This window comes from Botryllus schlosseri, chromosome 7, assembly GCF_051294905.1.
Source record: "Botryllus schlosseri isolate E-star chromosome 7, Bs_hap1, whole genome shotgun sequence".
Lineage (NCBI taxonomy): Eukaryota > Metazoa > Chordata > Ascidiacea > Stolidobranchia > Styelidae > Botryllus > Botryllus schlosseri.
The window spans coordinates 22625943-22652112 of NC_137242.1; the positions used below are offsets into that span (position 1 = coordinate 22625943).

The following is a 26170-nucleotide window of genomic DNA, read 5'->3' on the forward strand; positions in this document are numbered from 1 at the left end:
TACCGAAATAACCGCCAGAGCGTTACTTCAATGCTGATTTACTGTATTTCAGTCTAATTTTGCCTTATGTTTAGCCAAAATTCTCAAAATCTCGAAAAAGAGGACATTTGGGCGTCCTCCGAGGACACTTTCAAAAAAGTCAAAGAAGTGGACAAATCCTCTTAAAAGAGAACGTATGGTAAGCCTAGATTACTGGTCAGTGATGAGCATTGGACGGACTCGGACAGCGTTCGGACCAGATTTTGAACAATTTTCTGACAGTCGGCTTCGGATTCCATTGCAGAGTTTGTTTCGGATATTTTCGGATAGATGTAACTTCTGTTACGGGTATTTCTGAATAGTTCTGACCAGACGTAACGTTTCATTTCAAGCCAAAAGAAAAAAAAATAAATCGCCGTCAGCTCGGCAACCAAACGCGGACAGTGAGCACCTTATGACAGGACTGGTAGCACTCTAACGTTGTTCTTCCAAAGGTTCAAGCACATAGATATTAGTTAACCCTAACCATGGGCCATCCCCCTTGTAACGGCTATACCCTAACATTAACTTGGCTCAGATTCTTCGGAAAATGTTATTCAATTTGGATTCGTCGGATTCTGGCCGGGATTTATCGGATTAGCATGGATATTTGGATGAGATTCTAGGGATTCGGACGCATAGTTCCTCAGTGTCTCAAGCTGTCGGGCGAATTCGGATTCTCGAAGATCAATATGCGCTCTTCGCTGTCACTGGCGAACAAATTGAACTGTGCATCAACAAAATGTTTAAAGAACATAAAACCATCAAAATATGATTTTCGCACAAAACGAAGAAATTATAATGGGTAGTTCTTGTAAATATGCGTGACTTCTGTTATACCGTTTCCGATACCAGTTCAGAAATGCGAGACTTCACCATGGAAAGTGTCATCGTATTGTTCGACCAGAAACCAAACTGCGTGATACCAATTGCCTGATTGCAAATGAGCTTACAAATATTGGAGATAGAATCGGCATTTCAGAAGGACGGGGTTTCAAATTTGAGCCCGAACCTTCTCTGCATATGCCGATGTACATGACATATTCTTTGAGCTCTGTGATAAAAAAGGTACCACTTCAGCACCTATCTTTGGTTTCCCTTGTGCTCGGCATTCCAGAATAAAATATCGGCCAACACCAGCGTGTTGGTGGTTACCGAACTGTACTAGAAATATGCTGTAGGTTCTCTTACCGATGAGATTGTCCCGATAACTAGATAAAGATAGATCTGTCAACACGGTATCCAGCTGCATGGATGCCCCATGCCGCTTTAATTAACCTAGCTTAAGTGTTTGACTTCTTAATCGAATAATATGGTATCGATCGACTTCCAGTTACCGATGTCAGGTTGGGATGAAGTGGCGATCTCACATCCAAAATGAAATGAAAGCAAGCTGCTCGGTATAAATTGTAAATAGGAAATGATCAATGATCATTAGGGCTCTTCAAAAATGACTTTTTTTCTCAAATCGTACTGGCTACTTGATAAAATTGTTAGGTTACCTAATTTAAGCCTACACACAAAATTTGGTTCAATTCCAGCCAGTAACCGCTTTGCTACAGGAGAAGAAAGTTTCTATTTATTATATAAAATTAAATGATAACAAATTTGAAAATTTTCTGTTCACCCCATAAAAGTGTTAGGCTGTCTATAGAAATGATGCTCACCAAATTTGGTTCAATTCCAACCAGAGGAAACGGAGTTATTGCCGTCGAAAAATTTTGATTTGAATAAAATAGTATTTACGGTGAGCACAACTATAATAAATAAACAAAGAATCGGTCACCGTAAATACTATTTTATTCATAATCCAAATTTTTCGACGGCAATAACTCCGCTTCCAGTGGTTGGAATTGAACCAAATTTGGTGAGCATCGTTTCTATAGACAGCCTAACACTTTCATGGGGCGAACAGAAAATTTTCAAATTTTTTATTATTTATTTTTATATAATAAATAGAAACTTTCTTCTCCTGTAGCAAAGCGGTTACTGGCTGGAATTGAACTAAATTTTGTGTGTAGGCTTAAACTAGGTAACCTAACAATTTTATCAAGTAGCCAGTACGATTTGAGAAAAAAAGTCATTTTTGAAGAGCCCTAATGATCATGCCCGCCCACAACAACGATGACTCTTGAGAACAGTGCTTTTCAACTTTTGAATATGTATATTTATATTGAAATGAACCCAAATATATTTTCTGCTGACACTCGTCAGGGGTAATCGTCGGCAACTCGGAAATAACATTGTATATCAGCAATCGTATAACAAAATATGGCGTCAGCCGCATGAAATTTCAATTAAGAGAGCGTTCAATGTACTATGTTTAGATGGTATACGAACTCTTTTTGTTAACACAGCCTGAGCTGGTGCATTTTGATATAAGTCGACTACAAGGCGCACAAATGAAAGTGTAAACCGCCCCTCCCGACGATTCGAAATCTGTCGTCTCGATAATTTTTCGCACAACCTTTTTGATCACCATCCGCACTCTTTGTGGCAAAAATTATTTTATCCGCTCAAACGTACCGAAATTTGGTATATAAAAAATGAAGATCGGTGATAATATTTTGTTCAGATGTGCAACTAGTATAGGCTATCGATTTAGGCCATCAAATGTCCCATGAAAAACACAACTCTTTTCCCTCGTTTGATATCAACTATGGTGAACTAAAACTCTTTTCGGCCAAATGAGTGTTGGATTTTGTACTTGCTTAAATGGCCAAGTCTTTATAATAGCACACAGCCTGATTTGGATTTTCGGAAGAACGCTTAGTAACGCATTTTGAAATGCTGAAATTGATTTCAGTTTTAACTTGATGTTGTTGTTGTTCAAAGTAAGCTATTCTCCTGTGCCCAATATCACTATTCCTCACTAGCTGATGCGGCTTCGTCGATGGTAATATCATTCCATGAAGTAGGCTACTGATATGAATTGGCATATTGCCTAGACGTGCAATGGCGCATTTAGGATATGTTGGCGGCCGTCAATACGCAAATTGAAATTACGAATTGAGACCCTAATTATTTAGAGATTAGAATTATTCTTGATATTTCCTCTGCGCTACGCGCCGTTCAGTGCGAGTTGGTTTTCGGTTTTAATATAGTAGTTTCCTTTGCAATCTGAGCACCACGGTACAGATGCGAATAGCAGTGAAAAAGGATGCGCCCCATAACGAAATACCAATTTGTAATCATGTTCTCCTCATCACGAAGGAAATTTGTTTCTGGTAGGCCTACGTTTAGGCGAATCCTATATATTTCCACTATACCGACAATCATGATGGGAGGTCAAGAAATAACAGCATGCAACAAAGGGGACTTATTACAATTGGCCCACCCAGAGAGGTATCACATGATTGATAACTTCCCTAAATTTTCGAATAGACCCCCTACATCAACTTAGCTGATGACTCTGATCACATGGCTAAAAAATAAATATTTGATAGTAATATATGAAATTATATTAATATTATTGACGAAATTCACTCATGAATATGGAAACCTTTTCGCGCTTTGCGCGACTAGAAAGCGTACCACATTGGCTCTTCATAACATGACTACTCACGATTTCGGTGCGCATAGTAAGACGATATGAGTAAATAGATTAGTCCGGAGTTCAACGGCAATGGACATGGGTAGTTTAACGTGGGTGATTGATCTCCAGTTACTTCATTACGATTATGCACTGGAATGCGGCCGTAGGCTACATAAACATTGGCGTAGCCAAGAGAGGGCGAAAGGGGCTATTATGGCTCTATATATGCAGGACTGCCACATAGTTGCACCCAAACCCGCCCCAATTGGGGGCGAGCTGTAATGGTGGCCCAAAATCACTTCGTAAATAAACATAAATTTAACGAGAATTTTTGGGTATTATCATCAAAACTGCCGTGTCTTGATTTGAATATGAGTACCTCATCCCCCCAGAAAAAAATAATTTAGTTAAATATATAGAAAAAAGGCATTTTGACGTCCCATGTCCGATTCAGTTGTGGTCGGCAATCTGAGAAAATGCCGCACCTAGTGATGAAATGTCAACTTGGAATGGAGTGTATCTCACGAAAGACATTATTCTTATTGTTCAGTCTGATACATCTGTGCGATTCCAATATATTTTTACCGTATAGAAGTCGGTCGGTCACGAAATAAGAGCACGCAACAGATAAATTAATAACAACGGCCGCCCCCTCGTAGATGGATAAAAATTAGTTTTATATCAATAACGTACCGTAAACTTTCGAAGACACCACCTCCGTTAGCCCTACCGGTAAAACTGATCACGTGGGCAATTATATGATATGCAATTACTAATATTATTTACAAAATTCAGGCATGAATTAGGAAATTTTTTCGCGCTCCGCGCCAATAAGTTAGTGCGGAGCATGAACCGGAGTCGGATCGGAGCCGAGACGGATCAGTACTATTACTGATATGGCCGGAGTATCATTTGCGGAGTAACCGAAAAGCCAGTGCGAAAATAAACGAGCCATGTTTATAAATTCACGGAACCACCGAGTCACACTCGAGTCATTTTTTTCATGACTTGATTTGACTCGAGTCACTTTGCAAAAAAGACTTGGCTTGACTTGACGTTTCTGAAACGTGGACTGACTCGTGACACGGAGCAGAAGTTACGAGTCAATTTCAAGTCATCAAGTAAAAGTGTCGATAAAAATAGCTGATCTGGCGTATATTCTGAGTGTTCACGATACGCTGGCGTGACCTGTGTGAGCAATCACTCAATGATTGTGCGTTTTACTATAGACAACTAACCTACGGATAGATACGCAACACCCGTCGTCACGCTTGCTTGCCCGGGGGAAATTTCTTCTCGGCAATCTGAACGCAACATAATTGCTAATCCCATAGCTGGCGACCCGCGCGCTTAAATTACATAAAGTTGATCTTAATTGAAAGCTACTGTCTCACTGATTCCGAAAATATACATTAAAATCCAATCAGGGCAATGGAGCTTCCTTAAAATACACTTCAAAGTCTGGAAATCGGCATTGTTCTAAACAATCACAGCGCTGCATCACAATAACCACAACAATGACCATAACAATGACCCTTGCGCGGTTGCGATTGTTCAGAACAATGCTGATTTTCAGACTTTGATGTGTCTTTAAAAGGGGTTTCATTGCGCTGGTGGGATTTTAATGTATATTTTCGGAATCAGTGCAACAGCAGCTTTCAAATAAGATGAACTTTATTGAATTTAAGCACGCGGGTCGTCAGCTATGGGATTAGCAATTATGTTGCGTTCAGATTGCTGAGTATAGTAATTTCCTCCGGGCAAGCAAGCGTGACGACGGGTGTTGCGTATGTATCCGTAGGCTGGTTATCTATAGTTTTACTGAGCCTCCGTTGTTCTATCACAGATAAATTCACCACAAACGAAGTGATCGGAGGTCACAGCTGACATTGTCGTAATCTAGCAGTGAAGTAATCTAATGGCAAAGTATCTATCTCTGTTCTATAGAATGCTCAATTTCTAATTATGGTTGGTATCCACCAAAAACAAACCTCTTGTGTGATTTAAATCGAATTTTAATATAGTTTGTAAGGTTATATTACTCGTTGACCATCGGCGCAAGCATAAATTGTCTTTCACGGATGAATAGTTGGCTATTGCACTGCATCATATAAATTCGTTTCAATTCTGTTTCGTATTATTCTATTCTCTATTGTTTCAGATAATAGACTGGGGCTATATGTCTACATATGCGTGAGCGATACGACGCCATTTTCATGTTTATTTGGCATGTTTATTCGTCCCTCTGTTCAAAATAAATGGCAACTTTCAAACAGCTATAAAAATGCAATGACGTCATTATGCCACGTACTGCAAAAAATGAACTTGACTTGAATTTTGACTTAACTCGTGACTTGGCTTAACATGACTCGACTTGACTGGAGTCACTCTCAACAATCGAGTGACTTGACTTGACTCGACACAACTCGAGTCAAAATCTGCAATGACTCGAGATGACTCGTGACTCGAAGGTAGTGATTTGATCACGACACAGGACTGTTGTGGCTCCAAATGACAGAGTTTTCAGTTAACTTTAATCCAGTGTTTCTCTATCTTATTTTCAAACAAGACCTCTTTTCGACCTTTGAAAATATATGGGGACGCTTCCGTTTTTAGTCGATAGCAGTTTATAGCTAAACAAAAAGTCATCCCTCGGGCAATTGGCCGGAGGTGTTGGCCTTTTTTCTAGTCCCCACCAGGGCCTGAATAGTGTCATTACGCAGGTTGGTGACCAGCTTTTTTCTGTTTCTTTTCTTCGTCAGCATCTTGTCAAATCTTTGACATCTATGGTCATTTTACACCAAACCGCTATTGCTTATTATGATTCAGGAGATGTTACCTTATAGTACGGCCTACCTTCGCTCCACACTTTTTGTAATAACACCCCTGACGCTGATCGCATGACGAGGAGAAGCCTAAAGACGAACGTGCGACACTGAGGAAGGGATTCTGAAGTTGACCGCGTATCCGCGAGTCATTTGTGTTGCAGCGGTGCCACGTATCACTAATGTACTCGCCACTCCGGGTACTCGAAGTGGTACGGGGTGCCGCGAACTATTTTACCATTTGAGAGGGTGCCGCGAGGTGGAAAAGGTTGAGAACCACTGGTCTACAGAGTGTCGTTTTATATGCCTTACAGTAACTTTTGGAAAAGGAGATCTAGGAGTAATGCAACAATTTCTACGCAATTCCAATGTTCCCAAAGCATTCGAAACACACGATAATCGTAGGCTAGTCGTATTTTTGTCCGCTCAATACGCAAGACACGACGCGATGTAATGGCGTGGAAACGACCAATTCCGGCCTAGCAATATAACATTCACCTCGGCCTCGCGACCGATGTAAAAGTTTGATAGCTGTTGTAGTAGCTGTTTTCATACACTTAGTTGTACACGTCCTCTATCTGGTCTTCCTCTGGGATTTTTAAAGACGCCGTAAAAACAGCGACGGAGAGAGAATCGAACCAAGTTTTCTTGCATCGATAGCGCTGGATTTACTCACTACTCCAATGCCTATGCTCCCGCCGACTGACAAGAACACGTGTATATACACTGAAAAAAGTAGGTTGACGCACACCGTCTTTTATGTCTTTAATGAGCTCGAAACAAAAAAGTTATCAGTGATAATGCAATAAATTAAAATCCCTGAGTAAATATAGCCATATGTGCTGAAACGTGTCAAGATTTATTGAATACATTCCTCGATAGCAGCCACCGTAGAGATGCGGACACTTCGTAAACGCAAGAAGCGCATTTTAATTAGCCCGCGCAATGTCCCGATCATTACATATTTACATATTAAACCCATCGTCACTAAGGTGGAATCAAATTTGACAGCTAAAAATAGAAATCAACTCAAAATGTAATTACGACAGAAGTATATACATACTTTTTCGCAATTACACTCTTAGCGAGAAGAATGTATATGTCCACCCGTGCACCACCCCTGATATACGGGTGTGAATATATAAACCCATGGCAAGCGAAAACAGAACATAAATCAGACTTATAACGCGATATAAATCGAGTAGGCCTACAGTATTTAACTTCAAATTATGCATATACGTAGGAAGGTATGCACGTGGGCACGTATGAATTATCACCGCGATAAAATTGTGAGTTAGGTTCTGTCATGATGATGCAAATTACGGAACTGGCGAATTTCCAATTCGGTCAAAAGTTGAAGTCTTATTTATTTCATCAATTGTCAAGCCTTCAACATCTTGATTTTTGCAACTATGCAGGCATTAAATTTTGATATATCTGACGGGCGGTAGAAAAGTCGTCGCGGACCGGAGGTTGAGAACCACTAATCTAGGCTGGTTATTATTAACAAGGAAATCTGATGAAGGGTAGTTATTAACACCCAGTAAATAAGTATTTACAGATTGGGTCAATTTTAACCCCACTTCATCTTAGTGATCGCGGGTTAAGGAAAAGCGGCGACGATTTTAGATTCGTGCACAACAAAACCCGGTTTTGATTTCAGCTCGTCAATCGAAGCCACGCCCAGAAGCTTCATCGTCATTGACAATTCGTCGATGAGTATTTCAAGAACTCTTTTTGCCCCTTCCGCTCCACCACTGGCGACACCCCAGACTATCGGTCGACCGACGAACACGCAGTCTGCCCCCAACGCAATTGCCTTGGCCGCATCACCCCCAGAACGAATACCTCCGTCGAAGAATACCGGGCATCTCCCTTTTACAGCTTCAACGATACCGGGCAACGCGTATATCGTGGGTAGCACGCCGTCTAACTGTCTACCACCGTGGTTGGACACCCATACCGCTGACACTCCGTGATTCACTGCTTCCAGAGCCGATGCGGGAGTAAGCACGCCCTTGATAACAATCGGCAAATCGGTGATTGATCTCAGCCAATCGAAGTATTCCCAGGTGGTGCGACATTCGCGTATGTTGTTCATGAGGCCTACGAAATTGTCCCCCGGAAAGTCAAACTCCGCAAGCTTTAATTTGATCGGTTCGGCTTTGAAGTATCGATATCGTTTTCCTAGTAACGGAAAATCCACCGTCAGTACGAGCGCCTTCACCCCACTGCGTTCGGCGTTTTCTACAAGATTCTTCGTGATGTTTCTGTCCTTCAACATATACAGCTGAAACCAATGCAAGCCTTCTGGAGTAGACGATACGATGTCCTCACACTTTACAGAGGAGAAGGAGCTTTCCGTATACACGGCGCCGAGTGATTCGGTGGCACGTGCGGCGTCGATTTCACCGCTCTCTGAGAACCAATTCAGCTGACCCGTAGGAGCCACGCCTATGGGAATTTTGAGCTCTTGCCCCATGACGGTGCGTTTCAAGGATATTTCCGTAACGTCCTGCATACATCTTGGCTGGAACCTCCATTTGCGGAAGGCGGTGCAGTTTTCTTCGAGCGTCTGCTCGTCCATCGCCCCGGTATTTAAGAAGGTCACGTGATTCGATGGCACCCGTTTTTCTGCCAACGCCGCGAAGTCCTTCACACAAATACAGTCGTCAAGCTGAGATATATCCATCTGCACAAATTGACGCTACGTAAATTATGTTGACAAATTTTTATGCGATCTCCGTCGACATGGGAGATGTCTTACGTCGATGGAGTGTTTGGTATATAGATATACAACTCGCTGGAGTTACACTGAAGCAATCTTTATGGAACTCATATTTCCGCCCAACCAAACACTATCATATAAAGCTAAAAAGAAAAAGGTAACTGCCTGATGGTCGTTGCCTCTTCAGTTTTAATTGAATGCAATTGTACGAACTCACTGCAAAACTGTACGTGGTGCATCAGACTTCGTCGGAAACGAACCGACAAAACGGTATCTCGAGCCATGAATGTCACCAATTCCTTCGAAGATTGCCTCAATTTCCGTAGGAACCTTTGCCGTGATGCTCTAATTTTCTGTCGTTAAATCGGATTTGGCGCAGCACTCCTAAATTGTCGCAGCACAATACCATCATCATGAATGTATTGATCAAGTTAGAGACGTTACATTCGAACGATTGAGCCAACTATAGTTACATCGACGCTGAAATGTTTATGGAACTCATATTTCTAGTCTAGCAAAATAGCACGGTTCCGCTAGAGCGACTAAAAATACCCGCCTAATGCTTATTGTTAGGAATGGTGTGAACAAGGAATGGTACCAGCGTTCCGTTTACGTTCGCGTTTCCAAACGCACATCGATAGGCTCAACTAGAGCTGCAACAGATAGTTGTTTAAACTTCAAAGCACTTTGTTAAAAACATCTTTTAATCCAGAGGTCTCAAACACGCGGGCCGCGGGCCGCATGCAGCTCGCGAGAGCATTTTGTGCGGCCCGCGACGGCATTTTAAAATTTCAAGTATTCAACAATATATTCAAGTGCCATATATCTTTTTCAGATATAAGAGCTTAAAGTTAACCGTAAAACTACTATAAAAATCACTGAAATCTCAACAAATTTAACTATCACATCGCGTTTAGAAGCTACCATGCGGTAGAAGATCAGGTATTACATCACATTTCTAGTTCATGATTATAAAACATGACCCGTTAATGATTCGTGGCTGAAAATTGTGATTTGGTTTGGTGCGTCCTTCTCGTAAAATTACCTGATTTCGGATTGACTGGGTGATTAATAAAAATGACCTGGGTTGAGTCGGGTCAAACGTTAAAATCAGTGAAGGACTTGCGACTTGGAACGGTGACTTGGGAATAGTAATATAGCAAAAGGTCGTAGCTTGCGTTGCGTAGGGTATATAGCCATCTAATCAGGTCGGTATGGCAACCATTGACATTCTGTGACCGCCGTGACATATAGTTGGGTACATGCTGGGGTGTTGTTTGTTCTCTTTATCCATGTTATTATTGGTGGCGAGTAACGTAGTAGTGCGCTCTACAGCTGTAACACCAATGAATTCTTAACCAGCAGGGTCCATAGACCCCATCGGGGTACGAAGCCCCACATCAGAGTGTAAAAGATGCATTGTGGCATTAGGCCCATATGCTGTGGAATATTTTCTTGCCCAATTTATTCAACTGGAAAATAGTCTTCGCGCTACGCGCGATTTTATGTGAATGGGCTTTCTGATTTTAATATAGGTACCATCAGAAATTGTGTTGAAAATGGCAATGCAGGGGCTACGAGAAATCTCAGTGGAAGCACAAGGGGTACGATCGCTAAAAAGGTTAAAAAGCAATTCTATTACTATGACTCAATAATGATTATATTTAGGTTGTTATTGATATGTTCCAATAAAAATCGAAGGCAAAATCGCTGATTAAAATTTGACTTTGGCAATGACAGTAAAAATAGCCTATACTTATCACGACTTCATCAAAACCAGGATTAGGCTACACCGCTCAAATGCTCGGAATCTTCAGTAGATTTTTAAAATATTCTACATAAAATTGGTCAAAGGTCCACTAGCTGCAATATTATATAGTCCGACAGTTTCACTATGTCATGATACATCCTCCCGTACAGCACCGTAACTGCCGCACCCCAAACCCCCCAATTGGGGGGGGGCCGAGCTCGAAAGGGGCCCAAAATTATTTCGTTAATTAGCATAAATCATAGAGTATTTTTTGAAAATTTATGCAACTTTTCAAAATTTTTTCGCGCTACGCGCGAATTCAAGTATCCATTTATCTTTATTATTGGGTATTGGGCCATTACCGCGCCGCGACCTACCAAGTTTTAGGCCATATAACATGCGACTCCAAGAAGTGTGCAAGAACGATCGGCAGCGAGAAAACCTTGGCCGAAAGGGTCTATGCCCTTCTGCTGACCAAAGACTTCGTTATATATACAAAATACATATAGGTTTAATTGTCCATAGGCGCCTAAATGACTGGCGCCGAATGTTCCTGTCTTTGCAATCTGAACCTCACAAGTCAAATACCCTCCCGCTGGGAAAAATTTTATGCCAGTGAAGAAATACCAATTTGAAATCGTGTGCGTCTCTTAGTTTAGAAACCTACGTTTGGGCGATTCTATATTTTTTGATATAGCATGCAGACTAGAAGTCATGAAATAATATAATGTAACGAAGTCATATCAACGGGTCCGCCGGCCCGAAGATGTTTAATTATTATTTACGGGCCCTCCCGTTTTCAAGACACTTCACTCAGCTTTACCGGTAAATCTAATTACGTGGGTAGAGAGGACAATAAATTGATAGCATAATATATGCAATCGCAGATCTGATTGACCGATTTTATCATAAATTATCGAAAATTTTCGCGCTTCGCGCTGGCTCACAGTACAGTACAGATGATTTCGTGACAAACGCGAACAACGTGATGGAGGGGTCGTTTCATCACCCTATGGGAGCCCAGGACACACCTTTTTGGGGGCCTGACGAGGTGCTGTTTCGTTCCTGCCAACGGGTATACGCCCGAAGATGTTTAATTATTATTGACTGGTCCTACCTTTTCAAACACACCACACTCAGCTCTACCGGCAAATCTGATTTCGTGAGCAGAGAGAAGATAAAGATTGATAACAATCTATATGCAATTCCCGATCATACTGACCGATTCAGTCATGAATTCTAGAAATTTCCCGCGCGTGGCGCGCTTAGGCGACAAAAGCTGATTCACTAAATAAACTCCCAACGCATATGAAAAATAGCGTAAACAGGGTATCGCGGGAGGGGGGTCTGGGGGGCGAAGCCCCTCAGAAGTTCGGTCTATAACCCTATGGGGGGCCCACGACCAAAGTTTTTGGGGGGGCCTGACGAAGTGCTATTACGGCCCTGCTCCCGTATGATGTCTATAGCTCAATAATTAAAATAAGTATGCCCGGCACAAAAACAATTCTATTGAAATATTTGAAAATGTGATTTTTTCCCATGTCAAGCGTTAATATTACAATAGTAAATTACATTTCAACAATTTTTGTGGAATGACTGTCTGCAGATAAGGTCAACTTGGAAATTATACATTGAAACTACCTATTATATTGATGCTCCGGCCGGCGGCGTCACCAAAAACTAGGAAATTGGCCCGCGAGCACATTTGAGTCTGAGACCTCTGTTTTAAACAGTGTTTCAAACAAAGGTCTGTTAAAAAAATTGTGTTTTTTGAAGTTGTAAAATTATGCCATAATCGTGTAAATCAGTGGTTCTTAACCTTTTTATCTCCAGCGCCCCCTTTCAAAAATTTCCTGACTCTGGCGCCCCCTATTATAAGGCCTGTAGTAAAAACAATGGGTAAGTGGTCGAAGTCCGCTTTCGGGTTGGGACTTCACTATTAGACCACCCGACTAATTAACGGTATAATTGTATGTGCTATATTCGAATCAAATCCAGGTTGTTATAGCAACCACCGGGTAAGGCCTACGGGCTCATAGCATTTGGTTCGAGATCGATATACACATCCTGAATTCTCTACGATTGGCAATACAGGAAATTTAATTGTATTGGGATTTGTTTTATTGCTTTGTGTGACTACTAAATCAACTGAGAATGTGGTGGAGATTTACTCACATTACATTTAGTCCTGCACCAAGCTCTTAACCTTAACATAAATGGGGGGTAACAACATTAAGCAGCATCATCCTTTATGATACGATGAAGAAATATTCCGACGATTTAATTTTGTAGCTTTCAAATACGAGTATATTCAAGTAATTATTCTGGCCAAAAAGCTTCGAAACATCTTTAATGTACAAAGGGCATCACTCTCAAAAGTTGTATGGTAGCCTACAGTGCCTTTTCGATTTCGACACGCAGTGCGCTGCAGGATAAAATTCCTAGCGCAAAACATGTTGTGGAAAATAACCCGAGGTATCAATATAAGCATCAGTATAACGGAATATATCGTTAACGCCATTTTAATATCTGATCAATGAGGAGTCTTGTGGAGCAATACTTAATTCCATGAAACGAAAACCCTGATAAGAACATTTTTGCTACTTAATATGTCTTCGATTTCTTTATTTGTGTTTGAACGCTAACTGTTGTTGGCCTGAATTTCCGTAGCCAGTAGGACGGAAAAGGATGATACTTCGAGTCATTTCGAGATGGTAATGTAAATAAGTTATCCGAATACCGTGTTTGGGATGGTATTTCGTTTTATTAGTTTACTTTTGCCCCTGCATATAAAATTGTTAACTGTCTCCAGGCCCTATGATTAGTTATTACCCTAGGTATCGATTGTAAAATATATTCCGTTTTTTTACACAAAGTTCTTTGGCTAAAAAGGGGAAATTTATAACGGAATATATTGTCTACGCCATTTTAATATTGGATCGATGAGGAGTCTTGTGGAACAATACTTACTTCCATGAAGTGAAAACCTGATAAGAACATTTGTGCTACCTGGTAATCCATGTGCCGTGTGAAATAAGGATAAGAAGAAATAAATGTTACGATGTTTCGTGCATAATCTCTCGTGGCTATAATATATATACGCGTGTAATACAATGTATAAATATTCACTTCAATTCATGATCAGAAAGCTATTACGCCGTCGTACGTTGATCCAATAAGTTTCCAAGTCGTGGAGACAGAAAGAAAAGAGTTGTTCGCGTGATCTTCGAATATGTGTGTACTTGACTGGCTTGGACGCCGGTCCGGCGAAGGGAAGATACTCACAAAGAATGGTAAAAGTAACCTTCTGGAATCAGACTACACAACTATAACAACAACAAACATTCGCTCTGCGTTAAAATCAGTTTATCATTATTTTCATCATTTCAAAACAGCATAAAACTGCGATACAATGAAAAGATAGGAACGTGTCGAAACGACTTGGAGTAGCTAGCGTGACGGGAGAACATGGAATTGGTAATCCAAAAGTACGCCAAATTCATTTCTACATGAATTAATATAATACACTGCATTCATGGAAACATGGTCGGTGGATATTTCGCGATGAGCGCAACGAAAAATGGAGTGATTTGATCGATTTTGTCGAATGTTAGTTTGCAATGAGAACTCGGGGATATATAGAACTATTGCTCTACTATATAATCATATATTCTCAGTACACCATCTACTGCGAGGCCATTTCTCTTCAGCGCCCCCCATTTCGCCCCCCGAGCTTTGCCTCCCCCTTCAAAATCAAAATCTCCCCCTGGGGGGCGCTGGAGACAAGGTTAAGAACCACTGGTGTAAATGCTTTCCAAGAAACATGTTATTTGAGCCTACGGACAATTACCACTCGATAATGCCGACGTACACGATATAGGATGGTTGTAACCCTCAAAATAGTCGATTCAACAGCGTTCGTGCGTAGATACTTCGTCAAAGGAGCTATATTTACCATATATTTTCAATTGTTAATGTCAATCCACTATGAAGTCACAATGGAATATTGGTGACGTCATGGCCTAGAAAAAAACATGTTTTAGACAAGGGCCTTGTATTAAACATGTTTGTTTTGAATTGATTTTTGTTTTAAATGTAAACCTAGAGTCTACCGTGTGAACTTTTGATGGAATGAAAGAAAATTCCTTATATTATATTCATTTTACGCTGTGCAAGATTTGTTACTGGACTCCGTAATCTCGCTCCAACGTTTTTGTGGGCAGCCTAACAATAGGGCTCTTCAAAAATGACTTTTTTTCTCAAATCGTACTGGCTACTTGATAAAATTGTTAGGTTACCTAATTTAAGCCTACACACAAAATTTGGTTCAATTCCAGCCAGTAACCGCTTTGCTACAGGAGAAGAAAGTTTCTATTTAATATATAAAAAGAAATAATGAAAAATTTGAAAATTTTCTGTTCACCCCATGAAAGTGTTAGGCTGTCTATAGAAACGATCCTCACCAAATTTGGTTCAATTCCAACCAGTGGAAGCGGAGTTATTGCCGTCGAAAAATTTGGATTTGAATGAAATAGTATTTACGGTGAGCACGACTACAATAGATAAACAAAGAATCGGTCCCCGTAAATACTATTTTATCCAAATACAAATTTTTCTTTAACTTCGCTTCTCATGGTTGGGTTTGAGCCAAATTTGGTGTGCATCATCTCAACTGACAGCCTAACAATTTTATGGGGTTGACAAAAAAATTTGAAGTTTTATTTTTTCATTTTCAATGATAAATTCAAAACTTTCTTCAGCAAGAAAATTGTTTCTACTGGTTGGAATTGAGCCAAAGTTGGTGCGCAGCGTTGTTTTCGTCAACCTAACAATTTCATCACATATCACAATGAAATCTGAAGAAAAAGTTCTTTTTTAAAACAGCCCTAATACCTATTCATGTACATATGAGCTCTTATTATAACGAGCCAGGAGATTTCAATCACAGCAATTCGCATACAGATGAATAACAACTTATACGGAAGATCGCGCACCGCTGTCCAGTCGATTCCCACGAATTGGAGGCACTAATAATACGAATTGCTGAATTGGAAATGAGCTGAGGAATATTAGAGATACGATTGGCATTTCATAAAGACATTCAATAAACGAGGTTGACAGTGTTAAGATTTTTTAAAAGTGTGTCTATTCCCAACCGGAATCCCCTAAATTCCACACCAGTTGGACACCATTGCATCAGAATATATCTTAGCATATCATTTCACATCGCTATAATCATTTTGCGACGGCGGATCGAATGTACCATTTCCCGCCAATCTGTGGGTCAAACACCCACACATATTAGCTTCATTAGCCAACAACCGGGTGTTCATTCTTTTATCATAGATAACAAGATTTCATGAAGTTACATAATGCGTGTTGGAGGCCGGCATATCGTAACGTCGCTTCAAAACTAGCTACATATTTTTGAATTACAAACGGTTATACAATTGTATAGTATATTCATATTGAAATGAACCCGAATATTTTCAGCTGACACCCGTCAGGGGTTATCGTCAGCAACTAGTAGACAATTGGAAAGAACGTTGTATATAACCGAGCGAGATGGTGTAATGGTTATGCGTCCGGCTTCTCGAGCGGTAGGTCGTGGGTTCGGTCCCCGGCCGGGTCATACCAAAGACTCGAAAATAGCATGGAGGAGGAAAAAAAACGGGGGCGCAGACTAGATGACCTCATGGGGCCGTATCGCAACTCCGTCGCCAAAGCATCTCGATGGTGCAGGCGAAAAAGAATACCATATCTCTCTCTCTCTCTCAACAATCGTATCATAACATATGACGTCACCAGCAGGAATGAGAGAGCGTTCAATGTACTATTTTTAGATGGTACACGAACCTCTTTTGTTGACAGAGTTTTGGTTGGTGTATTTTGATAAAAGTCGACTCCAAGACACACAAGTGGAAGTGTGAACGGCCCCTCCCGACGACGCGAAATCTGTCGTCTCGATAATTATTCGCACAAATCGGATTATCCGACAGATGCCTCACCACACGTCACTGCAGTTAGGTGACGAGTCTTTTTTCGACTTTCACTAGTAAAATACCACGACAGTTTGTACTTCCTTCAACCGGTGACAATTAACTCACTACTAAATTTGAGGACTTACATAGCATGGCCCATCACTATCATTGTCACGCGGTAGGGCCTACGTCCCGGATTCTCGCTGGTGTGAAGAAATGAACAAATCTTTCATTCATTGGTTTATTAGCAATTTTATCAGTTCAATACACCACAAAAAATGCGATACAATGAATAGACAGGAAGATGTCGAAGCGACTTGGATTTGTCAATGGAATCGGACACCCACCTTGGCCTAGGCGTCGTAAAGAGGAGGTATGCACACTGAATGAAAGTAAGGAATACAGTATAGAAAAAGAAAGCGACAAGAAATAGGGCGGCATGTCATGGGAAGCGAGATCGATAGGTCAGTCGTGGTCCGGTAATCTCGAGGATGGACTGTATTTATTTAGTAGTAATTGCTTGTATTTCGACTTGAATGTGGACATGCTCGTCGACTGTCGGATGGCCGGCGGGATACTGTTCCACACATCAGGTCCGGCATATTTGATGGAGCGATGATCTTTTCGGTCGATCATATGATATTTGGACGACGTGGACGCGCGTGTGTTGTACTTGTGCGCTTTTGATTCAGAGGTAAAGAAGTCATTGAAATATTCGGGGCAACGACCGCAGTGAAACTGATACATAAACTTGGCGATTTCTAGTTTCCGCATATCTTCTATGTTTAGGACGCCGAATCTCTTCAGCAGCGACTTATTGGATGGGCAGCCAGGCCCCTTTGTGGCCCTAGCTATGATTCGGAGCACTTTATGCTGTAGTTTCTGCAGTGGCTTGAGTGCAGTTTTACTGGCAGCCCCCCAACAGAGGATGCCATAATGTAACTTCGATTGGATTAAGGATTTAAAGAGTATCAGGAGAACCCATGCTGGCATGAAGCGCCCACGGCTGTAGAACAGGCCGCACTTCGGTGATAATTTAGTTTCTAGGGACTGAATATGACTCTTCCAGGACATGTTCGAGTCCAGCAAAACTCCGAGATATTTGGCATTATCTGTGTTGGAGACGGGCTGACCAGCGATATTAACGGTTAGGTTATTTTTTGAATTGACTGTCAGCAATTGCGATTTCGAGGCGTTTATGCAAAGGTTGTTCTGGGCCGTCCACTCATGGACTTTGGGCATTTGGTCACCAGTCAGGGCATCCAGCTCTGCCGTCGAAGATGCGGAACAGAGGAGGTGAGTATCATCAGCGAACAGTGTGGTGTTCAATGAGGAGGTTTCAAAAATGTCGTTGACATATAAGGTGAAAAGGACCGGTCCAAGTACTGAGCCCTGGGGCACACCACAGGTCACCGGGTGAGGAGAGGACAAGGTGTCTGAGATCGCAACCATTTGTTGGCGTCCAGTGAGGTAACTTTTCATGAGCTCAAGTTGTGGGCCCCGAAGTCCGTAACGCGCCAATTTCGAGATGAGAATTTTATGATCTACGCAGTCAAACGCTTTTTTTAGGTCGAGAAAAATGCTACATCCCACATTTCGCTTCTCTGAGATATCATAGTACTGTTCGGCCACTGTTAGGAGGGCATGAGCGGTTTGGTGTTTGTTTCGGAAGCCAAATTGTTGAGGGGAAATGACAGACATTTTGGCGAGGAATGAGGACAGGCGGGAGAGGAGCAACTTTTCGAATACAATCCCGATGCATGGAAGAACGGATATCGGACGGTAGTTGGTGACATTAGTTCTATCCCCAGCTTTGTGTACAGGGACTACTCTGGCTTTTTTTAGATAGCTTGGGTAGACTCCATTTTCTATCATGAAGTTGAAAAAATGGGCCATATATTGACCGATATGCAGGCTTATCATTTTTAAAAACCATGATGGGATTTGGTCATAGCCGTCGGCCTTGTGCGATTTCAGTTTGTGGATGGCTACTTCTACTTCGTATTTGGTCGTAGGTTCAAGCACAATTGACTGGGATATCGATCTCACCTCTGACCTGGCCGACACAGGTTTTGTAATAGAAGAAGCAATATTTGGGCCTACGTTACAAAAATATTCATTGAAGTGATTCGCGATGGCCGGCGGGTCTGAATCCATATGTAACTAACAATCCATATGTAACTAATGCAGGGTTCACCAACACGCGGCCCGCGACCAGATTTCAAAAGAACGCTAGGTACAGCATTTTGAAATGCTAAAATTAATTTCACTTATATTACTGACAATAAAAGCTATTTTCATGTGCCCAACATCACTAGCCTCGGCTATGGTAATATAGCAGCCGGTGGATGAAGAATTAGCTAATATGATTGGACATATTGCCTTGTCGTACAATGGCCCAGGCACTAACAAGAGCAAGACGTTTGGAAAACCGTGGCACAGAACACCACAAAGTCTCAGCGTGGTGCGAACTTCGCGGTAGCCGATTCAACGCGAATAGGCTATATCTGTCGTCCAGATGTGTCATGACGACTCTACGCCGTAATTCGGCTGTATGCTACAAATTTAATCAAAATGCGGTCGTGGATAGCGAAAAGGTCGATCAATGCAGCCAACAAAACCAGCCTATCTTGATGTTATAAGATCAACTATTTAGTCTAGAACAGGGGTGGACAAACTTTTGAGCTCGCGGGCCGCACTATATAAAATTGGGATGTTGGTATTTGATTATACAGTGAGGACATGGAGATAGTATATGTGCTCATTTAAAACAAACCAAACATTGCTGTGGTGATATCGTACACGCGTCCGAAACATAGTCGCGAGATTTCATAGGCTGGCGGACCTTAATAACCAATTTGTCAAAACTATAGAGATGAAAGTCGGTTATCCCGATTCTTAGAACAGAATTGAAATCTGTGAGCAACGAGCTGTTCATAGATTTACTGATTCCACTTTTGCCTAAATTCCATGGCACACAATGCTGACAGCATCATAACCATGTTTGCTTCAAACACGCATGTGTAGATAAAATAATATTACCCCAATTATATACGCATACACAGAAGGAATCTACCTCTAACACTCGAGCGAATCGTTTCAAATAAGCACATCCCTGAAATAATTTAAACAGGAGTGGCCAATCTGAAATCTCACTTGCGGCCGAATTACGTCAATCTCGTTTAGGATTTCTGTGACGTTTAGCAGTTGAAACCTTTTAAACTGCGTGAGCCTTGCGATCGGGCTGTCGCGCAGCAAAATTAAACAAATGATACAGGTAGTATTAACCTTAGAACATTGCAGCTTCATGCCCCCAAGGGGGGTGCTCCCCAATAGAACCACTGAATTATCATGGTGAAATATACCAAGAAGTTAATCGAGTCCCTGCATTATGTCGATTTTAGTACGCATTTTATCAATATTTAAAAAAAGTTTCAGACTCTCGCGGGCCGCACAGAACGGTGTTTGCCCACCCCCGGACTAGAACGAACACGGTGATAGTGAACTTAACCTGAGTCCATGTTTTATTGTAATGTATAACTATCTATAATTCCAGTAGCTGGAAAGTATCTCGCTTGAACTCTGCTAGCCCCTAAACACATTAAGCTCGATAAAACCCTAATTCACGCATTCAATCTGCAATGCCAAGAGAGCCATCCACATGTATTGGAGAACAGCACATTCAATAGAGTCTTTGCGGCTTGCCCATGCTGCTCTTGACGTAGAGAGCGCGTACGTTCTGCCAGTTCTTCTTCAGAAGAGAGACCTGGAAAACCAACTTGAATCAGCAACAATCCAAATACTATGAAGATATTATCCAACTAGTAGACAGTGGCTTTTGTACCACATTAGCAACTTTACAGACTCGGAAATATTGTTCAGATTGCTTTGCCATAGGCATTTACATATTTCATTGAGAGCTGGTTTGAAAACGACACTGCATTGTTTAGGAAGATATTTCCAGGGAATTGAAAGGATGCTAGGCATACGAAAAATACAGGAGTACTTGAAGACGTTATCACCCTATTTAGCACGTGGTGAATTTAGCAATTATTGCTATTACGATAGGGTTGCCATACGTCCGGAATTTCACTGAAAAATCTGCGTCCGGGAGGAATTTCTAAAATATGCCGAAATGTCCGGAATTTTGAAGGCTTGAAGCAGGCTGAAGAGTTTTTCGTAAATCAACATAAACAATATTATTTTCAAGCAGATTTATGCTATTCAAAATTGTTCTTCGCAGCGCGGGCGAGTTAATGCAGCGTATAATGATATTAGTATGGGATCCAGGCACCAACCACCCTCGCCAAAAAACGCAATCAAAATAAATATAAATAACCATCATTTACTGAAATAAGTCTGATTGTAATCGCAATTATAAGCTAACGGTATATTCCTAGAGTTGGTTAAGGCTGATTGGATGCTTCAATCACAGACAGTGGCTCCAAATCTTGGGGTAGTCCGCCTTTAGCTGGAGATCGCGATGATGTTGGACGTAATCAGCTTCCTAGGCCGTGAGTAAGTTTCGGCAAGCTGAATTTTTTTAGTAATCAGCAAGTTTTGAGCTTTGCCACGGAACATTTTCAAGTGGGAAATGAGGTCGCGAGCATAACAGGCTGGAAATCACCGGATGTGAAACCTGCTGGTGCATTTTATAGTGGCATAATATATCGAAGAATCAATAATATTGACAGAATTCATACATAAAATTTAACAGCCAAATGCATATAGTAAGTGCTCAACAAGTTACATCGACTACCCTATGGTGGGCCCAAGATCAGTGCTTTTTGGGCGGAAGGGGGGGGGGGAGAAAAAATGTTGTTTCGGACCTGATTAAAACACATAAACAGATAGCCGCACCGACGTAGCTGTATAACAGGGCTGTCAAACACAAACCTGACAGGCCAAACACGGCCCGTGGAGGAATCTATTACAAACCCTAAATCACCAGAGCTCACATTACAGATGGCCCAATTCATGACCTATGCTCCACTTCATTCCTGTATAGTGTATACAGTCGATGATTTTGCTAGTGTGACGTTATATTGACGGTCAATGTGTTACACCTCATTTTAAAATCCGCTAGTGGGCACTAAAAGTGTCCGGAATTTGCTTCACAAAAATATGGCAACCCTATATTACTATTACGAAAGCGACATATGATTATTGCATCACCTAATTTCAGCCATTAATGTTCAACCGAGCACGAGCATGAGATGTCGGAGAATTTGGTGTAGCCAATTGTCGAATAGACTGGTATTTTTTGAGAAGTATCACTTTGTAATAGACCACCTCTGCCTGGAACTTGAATGATCTGACCAGTTTAGAGTAATTGTGCACAGATTGCTAACAGACTTACAGTCACCTAGTAAGGACTGGTGTCGGCGATATCTGCACCTGGTTTTTATCGCATGCCGTCTGCACAGACTTGCAACGGATACAATCTGCTCTAAAAGACATGCCCGAAGAACCGCGCAAAATAAACAGGGGAACTCACCAGGAAATTGATGGCGAGGTTAATGTTTTGGACGAGATGGTCGTCTGTCATATTGACATTGCCGACGGCCACGGCCAAACACAATACCTTCTTCATCTGGAATTTGATGGTGCTTTTGATATCACCGACCTGCAAACAAACATGAAGTTCTTTAGCACAGTAACCTGGTAGCGCAGGTGACCACACCATACCTTGCCGACCAAGGTGTCGTTGTGGGTGACCAGACTTGGAAATTTACCGGCTTTGTTAAGGCCGGGACCAAGCAGTCTTGGAATCTGTTTGATCAACGATTCGGACGCCAAGAACGCATTGTACTTCTTAGCTGGAACAGAGAAGATGAATTATGAGATCGGCGAAGTCGCAAAATTAGTACTAAACCGGGTGCCAACAACAAGTAATTCCATCCGGGTTATAACCCTGTCAAGTCGATCTCACTTTCATAGTTTCGACTCGAGTCAAGACTCTTCATTATTAAGTCACCCCCCCCCCGAGTCATTGTGTTGACTTCTCAGTTTCTAGTTGAAGCTTTGTTAAACCCACTTTTTATAACTGTTTTGAGATATCGAATGGTTCCTGGTTTCATTTTAAAGTACCAGTACTTCGACGAAATCCCAGTAGCGTGGTTACTTCTCTACCAAATTAATCTAAATTACAATGAAATGCCGGTCTTGGCCGTCTGAGTCACATGACTTGGTTCAAGTCGTGTGCAATTAACTCAAGTCAAAGCGGAGCCAATGTCGAGTCGTCAGAAAATCGCGATCGAAGTCGAGTCATGACTCATGACAGAGTCATTACAACCGTGAACACCATGTTCTCATTGCAAGGGCAGAACTATCCTACTGGACCACATACAAGACAGCACATTTACATCCATCAAACGCTTACAATATTTTGAATAATGTTATTTACTAGGAGCACAAAATTTGAGTCGAGCAGCAAAAGAATAATTTGATTCAGTACTTGAACTATACACTTCATGCAACTTGAGTTAAGTTTTAGTTCGAATCCTTTCCACGGCGGAAACCACAATTGGTCGTATCGCAGCATATGAAATATGTAGCGTGTTAGTGGAATAGACATAACTGCTGTGATGAGCCCAAAGAGCATTGTCACAAAGTACAATTAATTAGAAAGTCGAAAATACGCAATAAGGTGCATATTCGCCGAGCGCTAGATCTTGACATCCGCTAATATTGACATGCCAGTGATAAATCAACAGCCTGCACATTGTGCCACCTAATAAACATGAAGGAAAGCAGTATAACAAATTTGCGAGGCCTTACCAAGCTTTTTGACAAGCTTCTTGTCCTTGTTCAGTTTTTTCAATGCTTCGACATCCATGCACGGGATATCGTTGGCTTTTGCCTCGTCGCAATGCGCGGCATCACCAAGAACACAGACCTTGTACTTGTGTCGAGGAATGTGCGGCAGCCTGAAAATTGACCGCAATCAATTAGACTTGCAGCATCCCGCTGTTCACCGACGGGGATTGCATTCGGTGTTGATTCGGTGCTATTCTCGTTCATGCTGACGAGATATGTTAATTGTAAGGCTTCATTATAAGATCGATCAACGTTTGAAGTCTGACAACACATATCCTCAGGTATATGAAGTATCCGCATAAAATTCAGATAATACATGCTTAATACATCATCGGATTGTGCAATCAGCCATGACTAATTTCCTACCAGAGTCAGGTGAATCGGACAATTCTTAATTTAACATGCTTAGTATGGTCTAACTTTTTTCTCAACATGATTATATATTATTCAGTACGACATCGTATCAAAGGGTACAAGGCCTGTTAGGGCGAATTTGTACCATCATAGCATAGTGAGAACACATGTAACGATTCTCGAACTACTTCTTATGCTTTTATAAATCAATCTATGCTTCTACGACAACATGGTTTTGTCTCGTTTCAACACGCAGGCAATAGCAATGCAATTAAAGCTAAATACCTATGATTTTCAGTGCAGCATCACATGGAATGAGATGCCTCCCCAATATTAAAGACCCTGGGTGGGGGTCCGTCCGAGTCTCACTAGACTGCGGACTACCAATCTTTCACTGATTGGTTGGAGCAAACGAACCACATACTTGACAGTGCCGGAGAAACGCTTGTCCTTCTGAGGATCGTAGTTTTTCAGAGAAACTTGGAGTTCGACAGTTTCCAAGAACTTTCTTGGCTTGTCCTTTGCACCAGCAAGGATATTTTCCACCGCTTCGTAAAGCGCGTCTCTCGAGACCTTACTATAAAAGATTAACACAAATGCATAGCACATCGAAATAACATCTCACATCAGTGAAACGCATGGCTCATGTCCGAAGTACTACACTAGCGAGGATCATATTAAATTACCATTCAATAGCAACATCAAATAAATATTCATTCCTATCGTGATGCGGTGTTGAAAGAGTAAACCTTAACTAAGTAACGGCGATCAGAAAAGATAAAAGTCGCTAACCTCATATTTATGACCGAACGCCAACGTATACCGACGAAAAGAGACCGCGCAGATCCAACGTTCAGTGTACGATGTATACGTTAATTCGCTCTAACGAAAATGGCTCACTGAATACTATATACTTTGCGCACTGCGCTGCAAAGAACCTTGTATTATATATATATATCGGTCTAGCTCTGTCTGCATTCAGACTAAGAGCACCATCACCGAGGGGATGGAAGTATCCATCGAAAAAAGACACAGCATTATAATCCTGGATCTGTGCATATATGCATGCCATGAGTGCATGATGTGCATGTGCAATGTGCATATATGCCTCTGGACAAGGAAGGTGCAGATATAGCCTTTGACCGCTTTTTAAGTCCTGCGCCACCCCTCCCCTCCATGCTATCCCAGTAGTGCACGAGCAGTGGGCACCAACACCAAGCAGGGAATTCATGGATAGGCGGCCTACCAGTTTTACCAATCATGGTCTTTGGTCTGACGCGGCCGGTGATCGAACCCACGACCTACCGATCAAGAAGTCGGACGCTTCACCGTTACGCTATCTTGTCGGTTATTATAGTCACGGAACACTAAAATACAGAACTTTACGTACAAAATACAAAGCTATTTTTATGGTAATTAGCTTCCAAAACAGGTCATGACTCATGAGTAGGTCTGGGAGAAGGTGCTGGCCTTTTCTGCTTTCTTATTGTGTAACTAACGTCCCAATTTGACCGTGTGTTGGCATGGGAGAATGTGATGACCATATTATAGTAAGCAGCTCATGGGATTTAGAGGTGAGGACTCACAAAACATCTATGGGGCGCGCTTTCCTGCACAGGTAAAATACGACTGCTCATGCTCAGTGCTCGTTGCCTCCGCAACACAGACTCGGTGAATACGCTGGCCTGAACTCTATTCCTTTCAAAGGAAACATATCAAGCAATAAACTTCGTATAATCGCTGTCAGTTTCACTAGGGTCGAGTGCAGCATAGGCCTACACTACATACAGGGTCGGTCGATCATCGGTAATCAGCCCGCGCAAGAATCGAACGACGGTCTCTTAGGTCGGAGTGAGCTCGGCCAGCGCCAATGATTGTGATTGTGATATAGGCGGCGTTCGAGAGATTCGTGCACTGCTCGGCCATCTCTTCAGATCAGGAATTGGGTCGCCACCATTAAAAAGTTGTGACCCACGGGAGTAGATGGATGCGGTATTAAATTAAAAATGCTGTCCATAATGACACCAACGCCAGAAGGTTTCATGCGCATAACAATAGACTGCGGTCAGAGATCGAATGGGCGGCGTCCGAGGTCAGCCATAGGCATGACTCGAGTGAGTCCCAAATGTTGGAATCTGAATCCAACCTGCTCCTGATTAG

The 26170-nt window shown here is 41.7% G+C and overlaps 1 protein-coding gene and 1 pseudogene across 2 annotated transcripts; both read right to left on the minus strand.

Annotated features, from left to right (window-relative positions):
• Window positions 1-7114: 7114 nt before the first annotated feature.
• LOC145443345 (2-Hydroxyacid oxidase 2 pseudogene) lies at window positions 7115-9236 on the minus strand (annotated as a pseudogene). Its single transcript, XR_013916404.1, has one exon. The product of XR_013916404.1 is annotated as a 2-Hydroxyacid oxidase 2 pseudogene (transcript).
• Window positions 9237-20482: 11246 nt separating this feature from the next.
• Window positions 20483-24939, minus strand: LOC145442767 (large ribosomal subunit protein uL1-like). Its single transcript, XM_080320750.1, has 6 exons — window positions 24803-24939; window positions 24435-24587; window positions 23618-23766; window positions 22526-22656; window positions 22335-22463; window positions 20483-20603 (listed from the first exon to the last, which is right to left on the minus strand). Exons 1-6 carry the CDS (start codon window positions 24805-24807, stop codon window positions 20520-20522), a joined length of 651 nt encoding a protein of 216 aa, XP_080176876.1. The 5' UTR covers window positions 24808-24939; the 3' UTR covers window positions 20483-20519.
• Between the last annotated feature and the right edge of the window lie 1231 nt (window positions 24940-26170).

Bases quoted from the DNA above. Each gene is read 5' to 3' on its own strand.
- LOC145442767 (XM_080320750.1), bottom strand. The intron at 22,657-23,617 runs GTAAGGCCTCGC...TCTCTGTTCCAG, and splicing joins GAAGCTTGTCAAAAAGCTTG to CTAAGAAGTACAATGCGTTC. The intron at 22,464-22,525 runs GTATGGTGTGGT...GTTTGTTTGCAG, and splicing joins ACGACACCTTGGTCGGCAAG to GTCGGTGATATCAAAAGCAC.